A 23869-nucleotide genomic window follows, 5' to 3' on the forward strand; every position below is an offset into this window, starting at 1 on the left:
GCGATTGTAAAGTATCAGACTAAGCTGATGGTGGATGGATTTTACAAGCAGAACTCTCATCCAACCCAAAAAACAGAACAGCAGACCAAGTTCAAAAACCTTATTTTTCCTGACATGAAAAGGATGTTGAAGGTTGAAAAGGAAGGTTGCAGAAACCCAGTAATGTCAGAAATGAAATACAATATATGACCTTTCTGAATTGTTTAATTGTGTGGCACACACAATCTTTTTGTGCACAAATATGCTTGGCAAAGGTTTCTATGTTTAAGACATGCACATGACATTTTTGTAAGTAAGGCAGAACTCTGCAGAATAAGATAGGCCTTTATGGCAGATCTTTTCATAATCTTTCTTCCAGAAATTAGACGTTGGCTGGGCTTCTTCACAGGGGTGAATATCAGACACCAACTAAGTCTCATTTAAGCCTTCAAATGTATATGACTGGTGCCCAAGCTTTGTGCTGACTGTCCCCACTGCATTGCGCTGCGGAGGCAGGGGGAAGAGGAGAGGAGAAAGGAGGCTGCTCCGTGGTTAATCAGTTAACTTTTTAAATGACAGTTTGCATCCTTGGTTTTGGATGCTTCCTCTCTGGGACTCTAAGCCTAAGAATTACAAGTCAAAACTAGGGATTTATTTGCATGAATTCATTCAACAGTTTTGCTCACAGTGGTAGATGCTCCTGTGAGATCCAAATCTTATTTTTCTGAGGGCCCTATGGGAAAACAATTGAACGATCTTACTCCAGCATATATCAGTACAATACAAACTGATGTAGAGCAAGAAGCATGAGTTATAGGAGCAAATGTATTGAGCAGATGCAATATGTAAGGCTTTATTACATTTCTGAAAATACAGGAAAACTGAAACTCAACACAAACTTCCAAGGGCATCAATAATCTTGTGAAGTTTTAAGTACATGCAAGGAACAGTAAAGCATGGGACATTTTTCTTGTATGTTTTTTCTAAGATGCTGGCTCCTGCTGTTCACAGTGAATCATGGGACCTTCTCAACTAAAAACAGAGGAAAACATTTTTAAAAGCAATCAATGATTTGGGGCCCTCAACCTGAGACACATTAAAGAGGCCTGATTTTCAAAATGTCACTTTTGAAAATGCTGGCTAGAGGCGACAGTACAGGGAAACTTAAGCTACAGCGCATCTATTGTGCCTGTGCTGCATGTACACATACATGTGCACACACAACCCTCTCTCATGATTTAGGTAGAAGCTGCACATGCCCACACGAGGACACACCTTGACCCAGATGCTGGAATGTTCACGTTCATACAGATAATAGTCACTGTCTCTTATGTTGGAGAAATTACCACCACTTGACAGCAATTTGACATTTTTCACACTAGCAGGCAATGGTTTTCCATAACAAACCTTAACTCTGGTTTATATGTTTGGGGCTGTGCAGGGGGCTGGCTGACAGAGATTCCCTGAGGAGGAAATTATGAAAGAGTTGGGCTTTCCCCAGATTTGGGGAACAGCTAGTCTTAGGGAGAAGCAGGTATGCCTACAGACTGGGTGACTGTTTTTACAATTGGTTTTTTCTGCTTTGGCTTTAAATACTTGATACTCTACTTTAAGAAGGCTGCCTGGCCATTGGTTACGTCACTGTCATTATTCCTGAATGGAACGGAACTGCAGGTATTAATGATTGGTTAGACCTCCTAGTTGACCACAGGACACCAAAGCTCAGGGTTGATGCTGAGATGGGGTGGAATCACACATTCTCCCAAAGAAAGGTGATAGTTTGAGGCCCGAGAAGGTGCACCTGGAAAAGACCCGGAAGGGTCAGAGGTGCAGTTACCTCAGTAAGGCTAGGTCTACACTACACCCTTCTGTTGGCAGAGGGATATAAATAAAGCACATTGGAAATGCAAATGAAGCGGGGATTTAAATATCAAAAAATGAGGAGTACAGGATCTGTCGAAAAATCACCCTGCTGTTTGCAGAACCATGGCTAAGCCACGGTTTCAGTTTCGAAATGGCGCTTGTTCGAAACAGCGCCCAAACGTGATTATGCAAATGAAGCGCAGGATATTTAAATCCCCGCTTCATTTGCACTTCCGATGTGCTTCATTTACCGACAGAGGGGTGTAGTGTAGACCTACCCTAACAGTGACAGCTCGATCGACCTGCTGTTGGAAGTCAAAGACTCCCACTGAATTCCACAGGAAGACTAGGGGTGGACTCTTGCTGCAAAATTCATATCTGGACTTTCCCAAAATTTAAGAGTTTACACCCACCATTTCTGTGAATCAATTTCCCTTTGATTTATACAATACAAGTGTGAACTAGAGATGTCAACCCGTTACCCGGTATTCGGGGAACAGCCCCCCGTGGGCAAAGGGCTGCTCTAGCACTGTTGGATCCCCATGCTGGATGGGAGCCAGCAGCTTCGGCCCTGTATGGGGCCAAAAGCAGGCAGGCTAGAGCAGCCCCTACCCGTGGTGGTGGAGCTGCTCCAGCTGGGCCAAGGGTGGATCAGGGGAGCCACTCCCATTTAATCAGTCAACCAGTTAATGATTAACTAATTAAACTGGATTTTACATCCCTAGTGTGAGCATGTATATTATGCAGTCACTCAAGTTCAATTTTGTTTTTAATTGATGTGGCTATTTTTAGGCTATGTAGATGTATAAATACATTTAAGATCTATTGTTGTGTTTGTGTTGGGTCATGCCAAAACCAAGCTGATTTGAGCAACAAAAAGAAAATGGAATTTCCTTTGGCCGAAAGAAACTGAAGCAAATCAGACCATAATGGGGCCTAATATTTTGGTTTAAAAGAAAATTGTAACACTGTGTGTTCTAAAGGTGGCGGCTATTGCTTGTGTTTTGTAACTTAGACATGCACACACACACAATTCTCACAAAGATTTTTTTAATACCAACTGCACACTAAGGAAACTACCTAATTACATATTTACACCGAAAACTGATTGTTCTGTTTAATTCCTGAACTCTTATTTGATTAAGTAAACATATTCTCCTCTAAAGGTTCTTTGGACTGAAGCAACCAAAAATAAATAGTATTGTGTTGCTGATGGCAAAGGGATGATCCCTTTAAAACATACTATAAGTAGGACTGAGCTGTCTTTGAAACTTATTATAAGTAGGACTGAGTTGTCTTTGAGTACAACAGAAATCTTTTAGTTCCCTGTTTATGATTCTAATCCCACCACAAGATTCCAACCAACAGTTTTTCTACCTTAGGCTTGCACATAACATCAAGTCAACCCACACAATTCAAAGTCTCAGTTCTTGCTCTCAATAAATCACAGTGTGAACTAGCATATTTTAATGGGGAAAACAGAGGGATTTAAAAATATATATATTTGTCCTACTTTGACAGTGCTAGTATGCCAGTTTGGATTAATTAGGATCCAGACATGTAAGTATGTGTACAGATATGCAATCAGTGCACATACAGGACAGTAATCAATAAATAAAAGCATTTAGCCAAAATTACCCTATAGTCACTGTTAAAACCATGGGTAACCCTGATACACTTTTCTATGGATGTCTATATTTACTATGGATGTCTATATTTACGAGGCCAAAAGATTTTAAAAGTTACTTAGCTGCTTCCACAGTGCACATTTTCACACCTGCATTTGATCCTTAAGACAGTGCTGTCACAGAAAAATTATGCATGAGCATCACTGTTCAAAATACTACGAGAATTAAGCCAACCGATGTGTCTCTCTCTGTCAAGGTTCTCTGCCTTGCATTAATTTACACTCTGTTTTACGTTTTAATTTTCATTCTAGAAGACAAAAATAAAGTACAATTATTTTTATAAGTTAAACCTACTGTGCTGATATCCTTTTTGTGGAATTTATCCCTCAGTATTATACATCTGCTCTTTCAGTAGTGGTATAAACAGCTTTTAATTCAGTGGCATTACAACAGGGATGCATTTGGCTCTATTTGTTTTAAAATAAAGGAAACCAGACAATCTGTTCTAAGTCAGCAGTTACTGCATACACCACTGCAAGCCGCTTGGAGCTCAGCAGAAACTCACTAAGCCCCACATGAACTGACTCTTGCAGAGGTCATTGACCAGCAATAACTGTGGGTAATGCTGGAATAGATCCAAGTGAGGGAGAGAGAGTGTGTGTGTGCGCACTCTGCAACCACAGCCATGTGATGGATAGACAAGCAAAAAGGAAAAGGGAAAATAAACAGTAAACAGCTCAGAGTCAGCAGCACTGCAATAAAAATATTAAAACAATCAACTAAATTGCAGATTGACTAGACTCAAGGATGGGGGGGGGGGGTTGGGGTTTTTTTTTGGGGGGGGGGGAGGAGAGGGTTGGTAACCATGTGTAAATCTGCAATTAGGCAGCAAACCAGCAAGAGATTTATAAAAGCACAAACTTGCTACAACCTACCACATCACACAGCAAAACCCTCATTTGTCAGATACTGGCTAGTCATCAATCCATTAAATTAATGTGTATACTCTTTGGATTGTATTTCATATCATGTTTTACAATGGGAAACCCATTTTATTAGATGATTTTTGTCTGTTGTTCAGTTCTACCTCACTAAATTAAAACAAATCAAACAAAACCAAGTCAATATTCAGCTGAGAGTTGGCAGTAACTTTCTTTACCTACTTCCCTTCACAAGAAACTCCAACTACACAACCTGTTCACAGAAGGTTATGTTAGACAAATATCAAGGCTGGGTTTGACAGTGAGCAGGATAATTTTGTCTGACAGCCAAGATGTGTGCACAAGGAATAGGACTTGTGGGCCGTCATTCCCATCTCTAATCTATTGCTTCTCCCCATCTCTACACTAAATCACTACCTCCTCTCATTGGCAGCTTTGTCTTAAAGGGTTTCCCTTAGAAACAGCAGGAAGAACATTTCATTGAACTTCATTTCAAGTGATGGAATTTCAGCCCAACAGAGAGACACGTCCGAATGCACAGCAATGCAATCACTACCACACACTGAATAAGGACTGGCAACCTGTACAGTTTGACCATGAAAAAGTAGGATTTAAAACTGGAAAAAATATAAGAAATTTCCAGTACAAAAGTCTCCAAAAAGTATGCCTAATCAGATGGGAATACTAGAATGAATGCATTTAAGATTGATGGTCTTAAGTAAGAAACTGCTGCATTTCTAATGTTATAGCTAGGTATAATGTTCCATTAATATTATTTTCAGTATCAAGCAGTACATTCACGAATGGTAATCATTAGTTATGCTTTCCTTTCCTCTGAGAATGTAATTAAGACTTTATGGGGCAGTTCACATTTTTTAAAATCGTAACAGAGGCCCACTGAGGATATAAATGTTTTCCAGGCAACATTTTTTTCTTATCATGGAGTCCCACTGTCTTCAGTGGAACTACTTAAGTGCATAAAATTAAGCACATGCACAAGATACAGGTTTGGAATCCCATGGATTAAGAACAGTCCCATACTGGACCCTGGTTTTAGCTTTAAAAACAAACACACAGAAGCCAAAACCTCCCAGCTGTAAGAACATAAATGTGATCCTTGAAAGCCAACTTTTGTTGTTGTTGATTGTACAATTATTTTAAACTGCTTAGTTAGAAAATAAACAACTTTAAAGTTCAGATACATTGTATATGCTTCAGAATGAAACAAAACATTAAAGCAGATTCTAAACAGAAATCCTATTTTCCATCACAACTATGTATTCTGTTTACAGTCATCTTGCTGCTAACAGCATGCCCAACGTGTTCAAGATGTTACATGGTATTCCATAATTCACTTTGTTATCTCCAAAGCCTGAGACTCAAGTGAAGGTGGGGATACTCAAGAACTGACTTGAGTAACATGGCTCTGACCCTAAAAGCACAATCACACATGCTTAATTTTACTCATCTGAGTAAACTGAGTTCTGTGGGTCACCCTGCACACCTGAAGTTGGCAATAGCTAACACCCAATACACATGAGTCTTCAAACAAAGAACCTACTGCAAGTCTTACCTTTGCTGCCTTCATAACACACCATTTAATTAGTCTCAAACACTACAGATTATTTTAGTGTTAGGAAATTACTGTAGCACATTCTAACAAGGATACTATGTCTCCCTTTGTGAGCTAACACAGGTATTACAATGGAAAACCTTGATTAGATAAAAACAATGCAATTAAAAATGTATAAACATATTTTGCTCTTGTGATAGATCTTTACAATTCACCCTGATCATCTGGCCAAATCTTGCCGTTCTTATTCATGCAGGATTTTAGTCCCACTGACTTCAACAGGAATTATGACTAAGGACTGGAGGATTTGGGCCATAATGACAGAATCTAAATCCAAACAAGGAGAGAAGGGGAACACTATGTATGTAAAAAAACCATTCTCTTAAATTTCCCATTTTTAACTTGACTAACAAGTAGATGGTGACTTTCCAGATGAGTGCAAATCTGTTATAAAGAAGATATTCTGCTCTGTCAGACAGAGCCATATAACTCTAGGTATTTAAGTCCCACGTCATTAGTACGTAGCCTTTTATTATGGCAAGTTCTCCCCCATCTTCCTGGGCAAAAGGTTGTTTTTGCTTTTGGAAGACTCCTAACTGCCCTTGTTAATCCATGTCGATATACCATTCTTATCACTGTCAAAAGCTGCAAAAATTGCCCTGGAGCAGCAGGGATTCTTCTTACAGGAAACCATCTGCACATACAGACCTGGTATACTCTTTGATATAGTCTTGTGCCCTAAGGTTCTTAGAGGCAAAGATTACAGTCTCTCGGAGTCTGTTCAGGTTCCAGAGGAATGCCTTGTGAAACATCGGGGAGTAATTTGCTGATCAAAGAGTGTAGTTTTACAGCACGTCAGATATAAATTTGCTGTAAGTCCATTGCTGGAATCTGCTAGGTTTTGCAGAAATCACTCATCTCTAGTTTACTAATGCACACAATATATAAAACTAGTAAATTACATAAATGCATCTAACAGGCGAGAGTGAAACTGACTAGATACGCTATGCAGTCATATGCATAAAGTACAGACACTAAAAATAATAAAGACATTTTTCTCTCTAATCTTGTTCAGTTCTAGTCATTTTAGGTGCCACTTTAACAATAATGCAGTAGGTAAAAAACAAAACAGAAATGTTATTTTTATATTGTTGATTTCCCTCTAACCAACACTGTTTCTAGCTGTGCTATCATCTTAAATGCTGGTGCACAGGCAGAGATGTTTTGGTTTGATAATAGCTGGTAGGCGTTAAAGGAAAAATAGCAAAACAGTGGAGAACAAAAGTAAACAAGAAGCCCAGCTCATTCCTCTTCTGCAGTAACACCAATGAAAGGGGTTCCCTCCCTGTCACATTACTGAATTGGAAGCAGCCAGATCGCTGCTGCACCCCTAGGTGGGGGTGTTGGCCCCAGAAATTGGTATAAAAGGGAGCCATGTGGGGTATTGAATGGGAGCTTATTATTTGTTAATCTTATGTACGCTATTTATGTGAGTATATAATGTCTATGTGTGTAGGTAGGAATCTGTAATCTGTGTGGAAACTGAATATTTCTCCGAATGTGGTTAAGCATTGCTATGGACAGGCTAATTAGCCAGGCCCTGTAGGACAATGGCACTGGATGGGCCAAAGACACACCCAAAGAATGGGGGCTGTCACCTGAGAGCAGCCAGCATGGAAAATAGAGATTGGCCTCTGACCAGGTGACTTGCTGCATACAAGAAGAGGCCAGAAAGGAGGTATAAAGAGGCCATGTGGTTGATGCCATTTGGTTCTCAGCTCAGCACTTCATCCCAGAGGCAGCATTGCAGGGATCAAAAAGCCTGGAAGACCTGTGAACCCATCCTGATGATAGGATGTGCAACAAGAACTTTTAAACCAGCAGCTGTACATCTCTGCTAGAGCCTGCATCGAGGACTGGGAGATTCGGTGCATGTAACGTACTAATCTTTAACAACCTTACTCTCATGCTTTTCTTTCTTGTGATAATAAACCTTTAGTTTTAGATTCTAAAGGATTGGCCCAGCGTGATTTGTGGGTAAGATCCAGAGGGTAAATTAACCAGGGATCTCTGGCTGGTTTCTTGGAACCGGACAGAACTTGTTCGGGGTAGGTGGGATTGGGTGCTAGGACCCCCCACCTGTTTATGAGGCCCGGGGCCATCTGGGGCACGGATATTGCTGGGGTATTGGAGGGGTTTTGCTCGGGAGGCTTCAGGCAGGTTGCTGAAGCGCTCTGTGGGACTGGTTTGTGGCCTGTTTGGAGAGGTCACCAGTCTGGGGGCTGTAAGGAGCCCCAGATTTGAGCAATTCGCCCTGAGCGGATGCCCTCAGCTGTGCCCAGATACGGCCCGGTCCGTCACACTCCCATTCCCATCTCAGTAATTCCAAGGTGCACGGCTTGTGGGTTTGTCCTACCCTCCAATGGAGAAAGTTGTGGGATCTGGCCCAAGCCTGGTAGATGCCTAAGGATGCAGAGGAAGCTAGGGCCAACTCGGCAGAAGTTAGTTCTAGTTATCAGTTTCTCCTCCGCTTCAGGCTTCCAAGTTCTATGGCTCAGGGTGCGTTGTCAGGCTCTTCTCAGCTTGTTGCTGTCCTCCGGACACCCAAAGAAAACTCTATAAGACTGCAGGGGGGTGGATAATATTCACTGCCACGATCCCACCCCCCGCCTATTCATTCCACTCCCGTTACTACTTTGTCTCCTTCCCTCTGCAAGGACCTGCGGAGCATCTGTGGGATAAGGATGAGCCAAATAATGTCATGGAGTCAAGAACTGATTCCCCCTCCCAGTAAATAAGACAGTGATTTCCCCATGCGGGGTACTCTCCACAGAGAGATCTTGGGAGCATGATCAGGACTTAAAGTTATTTTTTCATCACATCCACTCTTTATGGACCCAGTCCTGAAAAGAACTAATTGCCCCCAAGTGGCACTCACACCCACACAGGAGCACCCCCTGAACTTTGCAGAATTAAGCTCTATATTCTTCATATCATTCTACAGCCAAGAACCACGTCAGATCCTTAGATAGAGCTGTGCTGATTTGTACTAAGACAACACAAGGATCTGACCAGTAACTTCTTGCTGCATTCCCACTAACATGCTATCCTGAGCGCATTTATGTCAACTTTGCAAACTTCCATTTGCCTGGGATGAGTACAATAGCATTTGTTATTTTGCCCTCAAATGACATTTGTTATTTCCCCCTCATGTTAAAAATGCTCATGTTTACCTATCAGTTATTTTGCCAGAGCTGTTAAATTCTAGGGCAATCTTGCAAAGCTAATTTACATGCATCAATATTTATACAGTTCATGAAAAATTATTCATTTGTGAATTGCATATCGAAAAGTTAAAGTAAAAACAACACTTTTAGTTCTTACATTGGTCTTGAAGATGCAGAGGGTAGGACGTGCTAAAATATTACAAAAGAGGTTGCTGTTTATTCTTTCATATCTTATACTTTATTAGTTTGATCAAATTATTTTGGCCAGGATTCTTTTATTGCAATACAGTTATTTTTGGCTGTGCTCTGCCATATTTTTAGCATGATGGAAGGGAAATAAAAAGATAAAGACACACCTTATTACTTGGCAGGCTTGCCAACTGTTTTAGCAACAAAACAAAAATAATTAACACAAACACATGAGCCTTTGAAACATACTTGTTTGCTGACCAGCTAGTATATGTTACTGTTACTATCAGAAAACATACAAAGGACTTAAGAAAAAGTTATTTGACCGTTCAGGTACATGCACTTCCCTCTCGTCTTTCCATCTTTTGGGGGCTAGCAGGTGGAAATGGAATGCAAACTATCAGGCTTTTTCTTCAACCATTCTCTGACCCTCCCTCCCTGCAAAAGAATTCAAAGAAAAGTAATAAAACAAATTGCCTCTTATATCATACACTTCCTCCCATACCTGTTAGACAAGGTGCATATGAGGGGGGAAAATTGATAGAACAACACTCCCCCCCATCCCCAATTTGTTGTCAGTTTTTCCAGTACAATGAAATCATGTTACAAGTTGTTCCACAAGGAAGATAGATTAAGAGTCTGGGAGAACAGCATGTTTGTTTTCTAAAAAAGAAACAAATAACAAACTTTGGTGTTGCTGAAGTCTTGAAAGCAAAACATGGATGGTCTAATAGAGATATAGTAGTTGTACAGGTTTCTGTGATTTTACAACTTGTGTTTATGTTGATTATGTATTTTATATGACTAATGGGAGGCGACAGTTCCAAAAGATTGATTAAAGTGAGGGATCAAAGCGGAAGATCAAACATAGTAATCTGAGATCCAAGTAGACTTCTTCCATCCTGAATTTGATTTATGCTCCAGGGGATTTGAGCCTCAGTCTGGGCATCTTTTTACCTATTTTTTATTCACTTGGAACAGTTTAAAGGATGCCGTTTCCTAAACTAAAAGATATATACAATTAAGTGCTACACTTGGTTACCAGTGAGTCTGCTAACAAGTGGTGAAATGAAAGGATGCATTATCGATATATTCTCTGTATCAACACAAATTATACAGATAGATATCTTAATCATGTTTCTTGACGTAGCTGCAAACTGTGCACTGTTTGCACATAACAAAAGGACTGAAAAAGTGATGTACACTGAGGAGCAAATCTTAAATCCAGTGCATGCTGGAGCAGCAGGGCCAAGCAGATAGTGGGGTGGAAAGTGGAAGAAATTCTCTCCCCTCCTAATCCAGACCATGAACAACCCTGATGCGAGTCTCCAGCTGTTCTGTAAAGACTACTGCAGCCCAATGGCTGAAGCAGACTCTATATGGTCCATTTTGAAGTGCCCAACTTCCAAAAGAGAAGATGAGAGGAATCAGGAAGTGGTGTTCTTCTACAGTCCCTCACCTTCCCCAGCTTAGCCATGCTCAGCTCACACACACCTCTGGCATATTCACAGATAGAGAGCCCCTGTGAAACCAAGCTAAGAGATGTTTGTGGTGCTCTGGAGACTAATCCTCATTCCCTAATGACATGTTCAAACTTCTGAAAGAGGGTAAGGATTTGGGACTAATGTGGTCATGTACCAGCACAGAAGTACCCAGCATGCAGTTTGGGAGCCAATACAGCCTACAACTCTTAAAAAACGTCCTTAAGGCACAGTCAAGAGGGAGGGGGAGAGAGGGGCATGCTGCACTGAAAGTACTAGGAGACATACAGGCTGACCCAGAACTGAAGTCAAGAGAACTCCACATCTGTAAGTAAGTAAAGTTCTGATCCACAATCAATCAGCAGCACACCATAAATACAAATGCATCACTGAAAGATTCACCACAGTATCATAATTTTGCAGTAAAACCCAGACCTCTGATGATCTAAAATGTATTATCACCCTAGTACAGCTAGTGGAGGCTAACAAGTCTCTTGAAGAAGCTCCAGTGCAACTTATTATGCTGACCTAATGCACACTAATTTGGTAGTACTTCAGAACTATTCAGCAATGCCACTACACCACAAGACACACAGCATCTACGCTAAACTGAAGCTATTTAACTATTGTTGCCAAAGTCACAGCTATACCAGTGAAGATAACTTTTTTTTTCTTATCATGTCCATACAGAATAATCTCTCTGCTCACTCCCGTAAGCAGGACTTTACATATAGCACACTGAAAAGAAAAAACAAACAGCTTAAGCAAGGACAGCTGTTAGCACGTTTTCCAATTACAGAGTAGAGAGGGTAACTTACCAAACTCATATTGGAAACCCCTGTGAAAAGTCCACAGCAAGTGAAAAAATAAAAATTGTCCCCCTCCTGACTCATAGATAACATTTGGTTCAATGTTTTATGAAACTGACATTTGACCCCCATCAAAATGTTCATTATCTATCTTATTACCTCTGAAAACAACTCTGTCACATTATACCTAGAGGATACAAAACTGCTCTAGACCAGTGGGGTTCTCAATCTTTTTTCACTTGCAGACATTTAAAACTTTCAAATCAAGGTACAGACCATGTTAGAAATCTACTGTTTCTGTATGTAGTAGAATTCTGTTCAGTCAGTTTTCAGTCTTTTGCAGAACCCTTAGATATGGTTCATGGATCCTGGACCATAAGTTGAGAACCACTGCTCTAGAGTGCCATCATTTACACTGGGGACTAAGGGCAGCTAGGGGATGGAGATCTGCATTTTGATATAAAGAACGTTAACCAGCTTTAAATAAATCCTGGATTTGTGAACTAGGTCTGCAGAAATGTTGCAGGTTGTGTTAACTTCACTACATTTAATACTTTAATCCAATTACACTACATGTTCTCCAGCACATCTGTCACGTTAATCTCTTCTGAAATTACTATATTCTCTAGTCAATGAATAAAAATACATGCTTCTCAAATTCTGCATGCAATGCTAACAATGGAACCCTTTCTATTCTGTAACAAAGTGTTTTGCAGAAGAGGGGACAAAACTATGCTTCCTTGTTTTTGTATCACAGTAATGGATTTTAAAATGATTTACTTGTACAGACTTGGACTTGTGCATGGACTTGGTGCAGCTAATGCTAGAGCATCATTCCGTTTGCTGCTATCCTGGAAGAACCTTAGTACATCTGGCCTCTGAGCATGACATTTTTTTCCTCATTCTTAGAGAGATTACTCTCTAATTTAATGGGAAGTTTGACCCTTTCTTGCTCTTTCTGTAACCAAAGGACACAGTATTCCCTCTCCCTGTATTACCATTCTTTATACATAGATTATACAGATCTGAATAGTATTTATATTAACTTTTGTCCTCACCAACTGAATGGTCTGTACGCTAAGTAAACAGAGATGGAAAGTAATTTGGCCAGGGTAGATGGTTACTGAAAGAAGCTGTTAACAGCACTGTGTGATGGCTAGTGTAAAATAATCTGGTGGTCTCAAAGCCACTCCCTGTGGGCTGGTCATCAGAAAACCAGCACCACAGGAAGAGGCAGTGTTAAGAAAGAGGACTTGATTCTCCCCTGCCCTGCACTTCGGGCAGACCTTTACAGCTATGCAATGTGAGCATCATCCTGATTTAGCAGTGTTTTATACTGACTTTGCACAGCAAAGGGGTGGAGGACTGTACTTGATGCAACAGTGCAGGAGCAGGCCCTAGATATGCACTAGCTGTTCTGTAGGTGCACAGGGTACTCTAGCCTGCCAGACCAATTATACCAAGGGAAGTGTGTATAAGAGTGTTTAACTTACTAGCTCTGTGCACCAAATACATTAGCAACCCGTCATTCACAGCATGCATGTGCTCCTGCAAGCTAAGTGATAAGGCTAAACAGACTTCAAATCCACTGGACAACAGGTGGAATCAATGCTTGGAAATGTAAGCGACAAATGTGAGCTGCTCACTGTACATAGGGAGCTACTGAAACATTCACCTCTGTGCCTCATTGATCCCACTGGACTCAACAAATGTCAATAAGCCCTCTGTCTCATGTTCTTGACCGAGCAAGCAAGAGCTGAATTGCCACAGCTGATTAACATCGGAAGTTAATCTAACTGAGCAAGGATTAGTTTGCTTGGCACTTTATCAATTTCCAACAAGTATATAACTGGAGAGGGGAATTTAAACATTTTCATGAATACCTACAGCAGAGTTTGATTCTGAGCTCAGTGAAGTCAGTGGAGTTATGCTGCTGTAAAACTGACGTCAATAGCACTAGTATGCACAAGAGGAGATACTTTCCCACTTGCTTCCCCAAATGCTGAATTAATCTATTGCTAGCATAGTTTTTTTTTCCTTTCAGTTAACCCATGTTTACTTCAGTTTCCAGGGAAATGTATGCTTGTCTATACGTTCTAGTCCATGGCTCCCTTTGGCTGGAAACAGCAAACCAGAGCTAATGAGAGACATGAGGCTCTGTGGCTACAGACCCTTAAGATAAAGTGACACAAGCCCTCTAGCAGCTTTCTCAAAGCAGGCCCAAGGAATACTTTGAGAAACATTGCTCTAGTCTTTCATCTTCTTGCAATATATTTTAGAAATGTGCATCTGTCCGTCCATCTGTCTGTGAGTCCATTTGTTTAAGAACTCCTCCTAAATAGTAAGACCTAGGACCACCAAGTTTGGTATGCGGCTTCCTCTTATAACTTAAAGCAAGGTAAGGGTTTTGTTGTACCAGGAAAAGGGGAAGTGCTTAGAAATCGATTGTTTCTCATAAAATGGAAAAGGAGAGGGTTTGCAGGAGGGAGTTACACTGTACAATGACACAGAGGGGCAGCAAGGGGCCAGAGATGGGAACCTGGACCACTATAACACCACTGGACTAGCGGGGGGTGGGGGCACAGAGGAAGGGACTGCTACCTACTATATATTTCAGAGAGCTTGTCTATTTGTGTGTGTGTCTGTCCCACAGTCCAGGGCCATGCACCCTTCCCCCAGCTGTGCCCGCTGCAGCAACCATGGACAGGTGCTTTTCACTTAGCCCCAAGCTGCCTCGGTGAGAGAAGGCTGGGGTTGTCCTCTCTCCTTGCATACTGAATCCCTCATCTCCCAGCCCATCCCAGAATAATGATTTAAATGAAGAAAAACAAAATTCATTTGAATTAAGGACATGAGCAAAGCTGGGTAAATCTTCTAGTTATATGTGCTCCTTATTACAAACCATTCAGACCATACTCCAAAGTGACCATGTGTATGCATGGTTTTTAATGCATGTTCAATGAAAATATCTAAACTGTGAACAAAATAGAAAACTGAAAATTATATTAGCATAGGCTCAACATTTTGGGGAACCTAACTTTATGAGCAAAATATACAAGTGTGTATATAATTCTCTGTTCTGTGCGCATAATTACAAGTGCACATTTTGTAAGTGCTACTTAACTGCCTATTTTTAAAAAAACTTGATTTTTCAGAATTTCCAAGCATTCAGAACTCTCACTACATTCTCCACTAGCTGTTTGATCCATCTCAAGTCCCAGAAGTTGAGAGCACTGAGCACTTCACAAGATTGGGTCCTATGTAAATTAAATCACTTTCCTTTCAGTACTGGAATTTAATCATCCTGAGATTAGTGAGAATTATTTAGTTACATGTGTTTGTTTCCTCAGCCATTTGTGTTCTTTCTGGACTTCCTTTTGTCCTATTTAGTGATCTTGGCTGCTTCCAATCTACAGGTGGACCACTATGCTCAGTTTGTAATGGTTATTTTTTATAAAAATATAACCAGCAAATAAAATATTACTTTCACTCTCCTCCGATTAACATTACTGGCTTGTAATATCAGTTTATAAGACCACGGCCAAAGTAAAGCATAAGAAATATGAAACCGAGTGGTCAAGGAATACTAAACCTAGACCAACAGCGTGAGGTGGAAATGTGTAGCAGGACTTCTGAACATTTAGAGATTTATACTATTTCATAACCATATGGCTTTCTTGCTATCAAACCATGGCATGTCTGTGCAAAGAAATAAGCTTCCTGTGTCAAAAACACTTGGCTCAAAAGTGATACGTTGCAATAAAAGGAAATTGCAGCACAGCCTCATCAGACAACGTGCATGTTACCTTTTCCTGCCTATTGCCATGGCTTTAAAAAAAACCAAAAAACAAAACAAAACAAAACCAAAACTTGTGATACAGCATACTGTATTTCTAGCTAGCCTGACCTCTGAAATCATATAAACAATTACTCATTATTTAACTTGACTGTAAAGTTTTAGAAAAAACCCAGCAGTATTAATATTGCAACAGATAGTGGCTTGCCAGCACTTCCACCCATCAAAATATCCCATTTCAGAGGTTTGTGAGTCATCCGTACCAATTTGTTTCAGGTTAAAACTTGCCAGGGAGCAAAGTTTGGTTTCACAACATTGGACAACAAAGTCAAATCAGATGTTTTAATAGTGGAAAGAGTGCGGGAGAGAAAAGGTGTTTTCAGAATTCTTTTGCAATTGTATGATGGAAAAATTGCTTTAATTAAAAATAGAAAGCATAGAAAGCAACTATTTATCACGGAAATGTATATAGCTCCCCATCACTCAAGCATCTGTGTGTTACATTAATGAAATAATCAGTTACAAAATAACGCACAACTTCTTACTCACAAAGAATAAAACCATTTCAGGACATTACTAAAGGCCAGTCCAATCTCTGACCAGGCAAACAAGTCTTGAACTGTGCCCTTAAGCTCACTAAAACCACAGTTTGGCAGTCTGCCTGAGACAGCAAGTTCCAGAGGCCTGACTCTGCTCTGGGAAGGCCCTGCTACCAGCCACTAGGTATTCAGCACCAGACAGAAAAAGATGTAGCAGACTGCAACCACCATTACCATGACAGTGCCCAATAGTATTTATACCTTGAATTGCACCTGTAGGTATATGACTATTGCAGATCCCAGAACAGCGTGTGTCCATAATGGCTTGCCTTGCTGTGCATTCTACACTGGCTAAAGATTCCAAACATTTCTGAACGTGATCTTGAGTCATTTGGTAATGAATATAATGGAAGACAGGTGTAGCTAGTTCGGTTCAAGTATATATTCTGTTATACATTCACACAAAACTTTCTGAAGAAATTTAGATGCTTGGGTTGCCATGACGGGGGAAACAGAGTATTCCCATTTGACCTCTCCATAATACATATTCCTAAATTATGCACTTAACCCACCTGGTCCAAAGCCTGTTCAGAAGTATGGTGGCACCACTGAGTACAGCCATCACAGCCTGATAGTTAAGGACGAGCAAAGAAAAGTGAGGATGACGCTTAAAAGCCTCGTGAGGCCGTTCGGAGGCTCGAAATACACAGAGCTTTGGAAACAGGAGACCCCAAATGCCAAGGGAGAAGACTGCACGGGAGCAGCTTACCTGTTTTCCAGCAGCGTCATGCACACCACCTCTCGCACGCCAGGGTTGTTGGCTTTTTCCAGGGAGCAGCTTTGCAGATTCCAAGTGGCCACCCTCAGCACGGGCTTGCCGTCTCTCACCCCGCCAAACATCTCCACCGAGGGGCGAGTGGAGATCAGCTGGGTGGGGCCGCCGGGTGGGACATCCAAGTCCTCGCTCTGCAGGCTCAGGGAGGTGGGGCTGGGGTGAGGCTTGACGGTGAAGTTAAGCCCCCCGTTGGTGTTGGTGGAAGGGGGCCGCGACCTCTCAGTGAACACCTGGTGCCGGATTTTGTCCAGGAAGGAGGAGCTGATGCCGTCCAGTTTCACCAGGTCCTCGATGCTGCGGAAGGGCCCGTGCTCCTGGCGGTAGCCCACGATGCGCTGGGCCATCGTCTCCGTCACGCCGCGGATGCTCATGAGCTGGGCCGGCGTGGCCGTGTTGATGTTGAGCCTGGCGGCGGCGGCCAGGTGCGGGGGCTCGGCGCCGGGGTCCCGCCGGAGGGAGCTGGGCGAGTGCTGGGCCGAGCTGCCCTTGCTGCTCACGCAGATCTCGAACTTGACCTGCTCCAGCCGGGCGGCCCCGACCCCGCTCACCAGCGCCAGGTCCTCCACTTTCTTGAAGCCCCCGATGTACTCGCGGTACTCCACGATGCTCTGGGCCACCGGCCGGGTGATGCCGGGCAGGGTCATGAGCTCCTCCTCCGTGGCGCTGTTGATGTTCAGCCGCTCCTGGTTGACCAGGATGTGGCTGAAGTTGCACGCCGCGCTGAACTTGCGGCTGTGGCACAGGTCCGAGGGGTCCCGCGGGATGGAGCGGTGGCAGCCCAGGTTGCCCCCCATGGCCGGCGGCGAGAGTCGAGGCGGAGCCTCTGCAGCGGGAGAGCGGCGGGCTCACGGCTCTGCGGGGCGCCCCTGGCGCGGCGGGCAAGTGGCACCGCACCCGGCCCGGCCCCGCATCGCCCGGAGGGAGGGGCCTGCCGGCCGGCTGGCGGCGGGTGAGGGCTCACGGCAGAGGGGAAGTTGAAAAGCTCCCCTGCCCCCGCCTCTGGCGAGCCGCCCTCCTCTCCCGGCCCGGGGCAGCCAGCCAGGCAGCCGCGAGGGGTCCCCCTCCGCTTCCTTCCTCTGCACCGAGTTGCTCCCCCGCCCGAGCCAGGCAGGCAGGGGAAGGCGCCTCCCGCCGTCCGGGGCTCCCTCAGCCCTGCGCCCCGCTCGCCCCCTCCCAACCCCGCCAAGGCCGGGCTCTCCCCGCCGCCGCCGCCTTCGGGCGCCCCCAGCAGCTCCGCGCCCTTTGCTCGCCTCGGGGTAGCCCCGCGCGGACGCTCGCCTCCCTCCGCAGGGGAGGAGGCGCCAGCTGCATTGGCCTCCTCCCGGGCTGGTCACATGGGCGCCCGCCTCCCCGCCAGATGCAAAGCCCAAGCGGCAGCCGGGGGAGCGACAGGTAGCTGTGCTGGGCGCTGCTTTGGTCCCGCCGTCTGCAGCGGGCGCCGCCGGGGAACACGCAGCAGGAGCCCGGAGATCTCTGGCAGGGCGCCGCAGAGCAGTTCTTGCCAGGAGGGGCTGGCACTGGGTCACAGAGCGTGGTGCAGGGGAGAAGGAGAGGGGCGAGAGAGTAATGACAGGACTTAGAGCTTATTAGATACAACCGCTGCGTTTCCCAAGTGCTGCACGAACGGCTCTGACTGCCAACCCGTGCAAAACCGCCTTGGGCAGGAGAATTTGCAGTTCATCTGCCAGGGCTTTTGCGTGGTCGCAGCACTTGGACTGCAGCCCTTCTCGGTGGCCTTATTTAAATGGACTTGTCTCTTGGCACGCATCCCTGCTTTGAAGTGGTAGTTGGCTGTCCCCAGCCTGGCCTGGCCATCAGCACATTTTCCAGCCGCTTGGCAAATCTTTAACCTGGGGTGGGATGTCCAAACTTTGCAACATAGGAGAGCCACCATAGCACTTTCTATATGCAACTTTCTATCTTCAGCCATGCATTTGTATTATGAGAATACACAGAAGCCCTAAAGCATAATCCCAGATGCCATTGTACCGCATGCTGTGCCAATCCTAAAAAAGAGTGACTCTGCCCCCAGCGACTTCACAGTCTATGGCCTCACAAGTGGATGTAAAACTAATTGGAAGGAAAAAGGGGGGGAGGGAGGAGAGTGAGGAAAAGAACAACATATGTTTACAGATGTCAGGTCTGTGCACAGCTAGATGAAAATGATATAATACAAATAAATATTTAACATAAACCTCAAAAGTGACTCTTAGCCTTCTATTATATGCCCAATAAAAATAAATCTACACAATCATAATAGCATTTTGTTTTGCATCTCTGGTAGCTTACGTATTTTAGTACACCAAAAATAGAAAACATTTTGATCAGCTTCAACCTGTCACCAAAGGTGCAGGGAAAGTAAACTTAACATTTGAGAGAGGTGCTGGCTGCACGGGGCTCTTGGTCTTCACTTATGCACAGCACCAATGCTTTAACATTTGTGGTATTATATTGTGTATTTAACATGACCTTTTACGTTAGTTTGCTGTTTGAATTTACAAGAAATGTAGCAAATTGGTAGCTTACTTTGTCAGTACAAGAAGTTCTTATTCAAGTGCTTAATTTATTCCATCTGCATCAAAAATAGAAAATATAGTGAATTCCAAACTGTGAGATCACCTTCCAATGCATCAGAAGTCACACTGGGCCTTATTCTGCCAAGCACAGATTAGAACAATTTCAGGGATTAGCGTTTTCGCTGAAATGCATGAATATTGGAATAAGAGCTCCAGGAGCTACCTAAGGATGCGTATACACAGCAGGGCTTAACTTGAAATAAGATACGCAATCTGAGCTACGTCAATTGCATACCTTATTTTGATATTAGGAGTATCTACACAGCACTTATTTCAAAACAGAGCACTCTTCCTCCTCGTACAATGAGGTTTACAGGAGTTGGACCAAGAAGTCCTCCAGTTTGACAGTATTTCAACATTATTTTGAAATAACTGCCTGCTGTGTAGCGCGGACTAAGTTATTTTAAAATAATTATGTTGCTGTGTAGACATAGCCTCAGTGTTGAAAATTCTCATCGTGGTAATGGTAGATTTCTACAATAGATTTAATATGTTTCCTTAGAATTTATTCAAGGAATAACAAAGCACTGAAATCAATGTGAATTGGGCCTATTCATCTGTGGGCAGAACTGGGCCCTCTGTATTTAAAAATAAAGATGGTTTATTGGAGCAGCTCCAAGAAGAAAACAACCCTTGTCACCAACATGAAATTGTTTCTGTTTCATCAGTAGCTAAGAAAGATGTCAGCAATCATTCAACATTTTAAAATACAAAATGTGCATCAAAAAAAGAATATTAAAAGAATTGGCTGGAAAGAACTCTGATCCATTCGTGTTGATTTTTAACTAATATTAGAACAATGGGGAAGATCCAGAGGATTGAAAGAAAGCTAATATTGTGTCAACATTTCAGTAACCCAGGCAACTATAAATGAGTTAGCCTGACACAATCCGATATGGAACACAATCAACCAATAATGAAAAGATGGTGAAGTTGAACTTAGATCGTCACAGCTTGGGGGAGTACTCTAACCATTGGACTAAAAATTACAAGGTGGTTACCTACCATCTTCTCATTTTATCTTGAGAAAGGTCATCCCTAACCCCAGGAAAGGGTTCACTGCTGTGAATTGAAGACAAGCACTTAAGTCTCCTTTCTGAATCTAGCCTGAAAAGGTTAAGAGTTGATTTGAGCACAGTCCTGTAGGAATGTGTTAATTCTATCAAACTTTTTGATAGAAATCCTGTTGCCTGGTTCCCTGCCAGCTTTCCCCAGCTGCCCACCTGGAGGGCTGCTTGGCTTCCTAGGATCTCCAGCTCTCCAGAAGTCCACGGGGCTACCCAGCAACCAGGCTCCCTGGACAGCTGGCTTCTTGAGTTTCCCCTGCTTTCACCATGACAGGCAGCCGAGGGGAAAGGATTGACTTCTTCATGGTCAACCAGCTCTCCAAGCTACCTGGGAGGCTAGGACGCCAGATCACTGTACTGCCAGCTGGAGGGGGGTCTCTAGCTGTCTAGCTCCCTGGATGGCTTGCCAGCTGGCAGACATGACAGCCAGGAAACCAGTCCATCAGGCTGGCAGCTGGCTGGCAGATGGGGAACCAGCTTTTCTGGCTGCTCAGCCAGTTCAGATTATTTCAAAAATTTAATTCCCGTAGAAAATTTTACATTTCTGACTTTGTTCTGATTCAGAATATTTGTCCCCGGAAATGTGAAATTTTCCACAGAAAGGAAATTCTAGTTCCCATACCGTGCTAATAATTAAACATTGGAACAACTTACTTTGGAATGTGATAGGTACTCCATCACTTGAAGTCTCTTTGTCAAAACTGGATATCTTAAAAAGGTATATGATAGCTCAAACAGAAGTTATGGGCTTGATGCAGCCCTCAGCAGTTCTGACCCCAGCAAACTGTATACAGTTTGACTTCCATTTACCTTGGTTACAACCAGCCAGGTGACCCCAACAGACTCCCAGGCCTGAATTTCCCCAAAACTGTATTCCCTCATATGGAGCACTCAGGCTATGTCTACACTGCAGAGTTTTGCACAAAACAGTCATTTTTGTGCAAAAACTTGCAGAGCATCCACACCTCAAGCACATTTTTGAGCAAGAAATTTTACAGTGAATTGACAGGACAGAGGGGGTTTTGAGGTGTAGGTATTCCTCTTTCTACGAGGAATAACTATTTTTTGCGCAACAGTTATTGCTCAGAAAGGTGTGTGTGGATGGGCAGCAGGGTTTTTTTGTGCAAAAACAGCCTATCGAAAGAAGCACAGGTGCCCTGGTGGCCATTCTGTTAATGGCCATCAGAACTTTCTTGCGAGAGAGCGTCCATGCAGTCTGGACGCTCTCTTGCACAAAAGCCATTGCTTTTCCGATACGTTTTTTCAGTGTGGATGCGCTCTTGCTCAAGAAGTTTTTGCGGAAGATCTCTTCCACAAAAAGCTTCTTGTGCAAGAAGCCTGCAGTGTAGGCATAGCCTCAGAGTAACAATGAAGTGCATTGCTTATTTTAAAAGCACAATACAGCTATTCATTTCATGGGATAACTACACCTTTCCCTTCAAACACAGCACTAAGTTGGTTTAAAGTAAAAAATAAAACTCGTTGCTTAAGAGGTACACAGGATTAGGTGAGTTCAAGTATAAGGAATGATGACAATAAAAACAAAACAACGTGGTAGTGGCTAAGACTTAATAAGATGGAGTCTTAGTTCAAGGTAGATTTCTTACCAAACTCTCTGTTCTCTTTCCAGCCATGGAAGACTTTCTCTCAAGTCAGGACCCTCCACAGAAGCACAAAGGCCTGGTTTTCATTGTCTCACATGAAAGGTCTTTGGTTATATATATTTCTCGTCTATATTCGGTGTCCAGGAACTTCAGCCCCCACTCTCCCTTGGTTGAAGAACCTATCAGCCTCCATGAGCTCTGTTCCCTTGTGTCTGGCTAGTGATACATGTCAAAGATGGCTTCTGTCTTCGCTTATAGCTCCCAAAAGTCAAAGATCTTGTTTCAAGAGGCAGGGTGACATGCTGTTCCCCCCCTACCTGTGGGTTTTCCATCCCCATGTATATAAATGGGGTTTCCATCATTTTGAATCCACCTGGTTTATTTTACATAGAAGACAGGTAAAATGCAGTGATGTTTCCTTCTGTAGGGAAAGAACTCATTCTCCCTGTGTTTGGACCCAAAGCGTAAAACCTAATATCTGAATATCCATAATTCATTTATTTCATAATTATATGTACATTTCACAATATTAGTCACCAGTGTATCATAGACCTTCATAAAATTATTCATTCAATAACTTTTATAATGCAATAATATTGTATACCATCAGTTGATGCAATTGCTTATACTTGAGGTTCAGATTCTGTCTTTATACACCAGTAAATTCTTTGAGAAGTAAAACCCACACCAAAGTTTTCTCCCCGCTGAGTGTAGATATCATGCTGGGTCCTCCCCTACTTGTTAACTTAATAGCTTTGTTTACCTAATATGTAAACAGACATTCTTTGTCTCAGGCAGACTTGTTTATCATCTCTCCCTGATTTAAACACACTTAAATCATAATTTCAGTATATATCCATAATTCTTAATATACACTGTGTACATACAGCATGCACGATTATTAATGATTGCATTTAGTGACTTAGATTTCAAATATATTACGTCACATTTCAAATAAGTATCTTGACACCAGTGTGTGAAATTTAGACTATGTCAGGCCTGAGAATAGTTGCTGACACAAAATAGTGATCCACAAATGGGCCTCTGTGTCACAGAAACTACCCAAAGCTTTGTCACTGACGGACTTCGTCACTTCCCAATTGAGCAAAGAGTTTCTCAGAACATTCCTTTTCATTAATGTATATTTCACCCTTCAAATGTCTTTGGCTGAAATTCCTCTATGACAAATAGAGTTATAAAGCACAAGCAAATTGGACTGTTAATTTACAGTGAACCATGGACTTTATAGACACTACCAGGCATTTCATACAATCATTTCCAGGCATTATTATTTCAGAAATCAATATAATTCATTCATGTTTAATGCCAAAAACAATAAGCAGACCTCAGGAGGTCTGCCTTCAGTTTTGTATTTTTTATTGAAAGATCACTTATTACTTACTACTAGCTTCTGGTTTACCCTGTTGATTTAAATGTTGATTTTTTAAAAATTGTCACTTCTCATTGCTAGTACACAGCCACCCCTGCCACTTAGCATTATGTATTTAAAAAGTTTTTATCAACACAAATTAACTAACCCATAGATTCATCTTTATAATAGGTGTTAGAAAAGTTCCTCAGTTATTTGTGAATACTATGTACTGTTTGGGTGGGATTATAGTAAAAATAGCCACCCAATTGAAATGAGTAGCCCCAGTGAAGATAATGGAAGTATTTATGAATGAAAGCTGCAGAACTATACCATTAATTTCTCTGCTCTTCTTATATGTAAGGAAAGTTCATGTACCTAGGTGGTGATTTA

The 23869-nt window shown here is 42.6% G+C and overlaps 1 protein-coding gene across 1 annotated transcript in view; it reads right to left on the reverse strand.

Annotated features, from left to right (window-relative positions):
* EEPD1 (endonuclease/exonuclease/phosphatase family domain containing 1) overlaps positions 1–18208 on the reverse strand; it is an 83392-nt gene extending 65184 nt beyond the window's left edge. Inside the window, exon 1 of the mRNA XM_006124057.4 lies at positions 16795–18208. Coding sequence (XP_006124119.2) covers positions 16795–17654 — 860 coding nt within the window. The 5' untranslated portion in view covers positions 17655–18208. The remainder of the gene's footprint in view (positions 1–16794) is intronic.
* Positions 18209–23869: the final 5661 nt, after the last annotated feature.

The sequence above is a fragment of the Pelodiscus sinensis genome, chromosome 2 (genome assembly GCF_049634645.1).
Source record: "Pelodiscus sinensis isolate JC-2024 chromosome 2, ASM4963464v1, whole genome shotgun sequence".
NCBI classification, from domain to species: Eukaryota; Metazoa; Chordata; order Testudines; family Trionychidae; genus Pelodiscus; species Pelodiscus sinensis.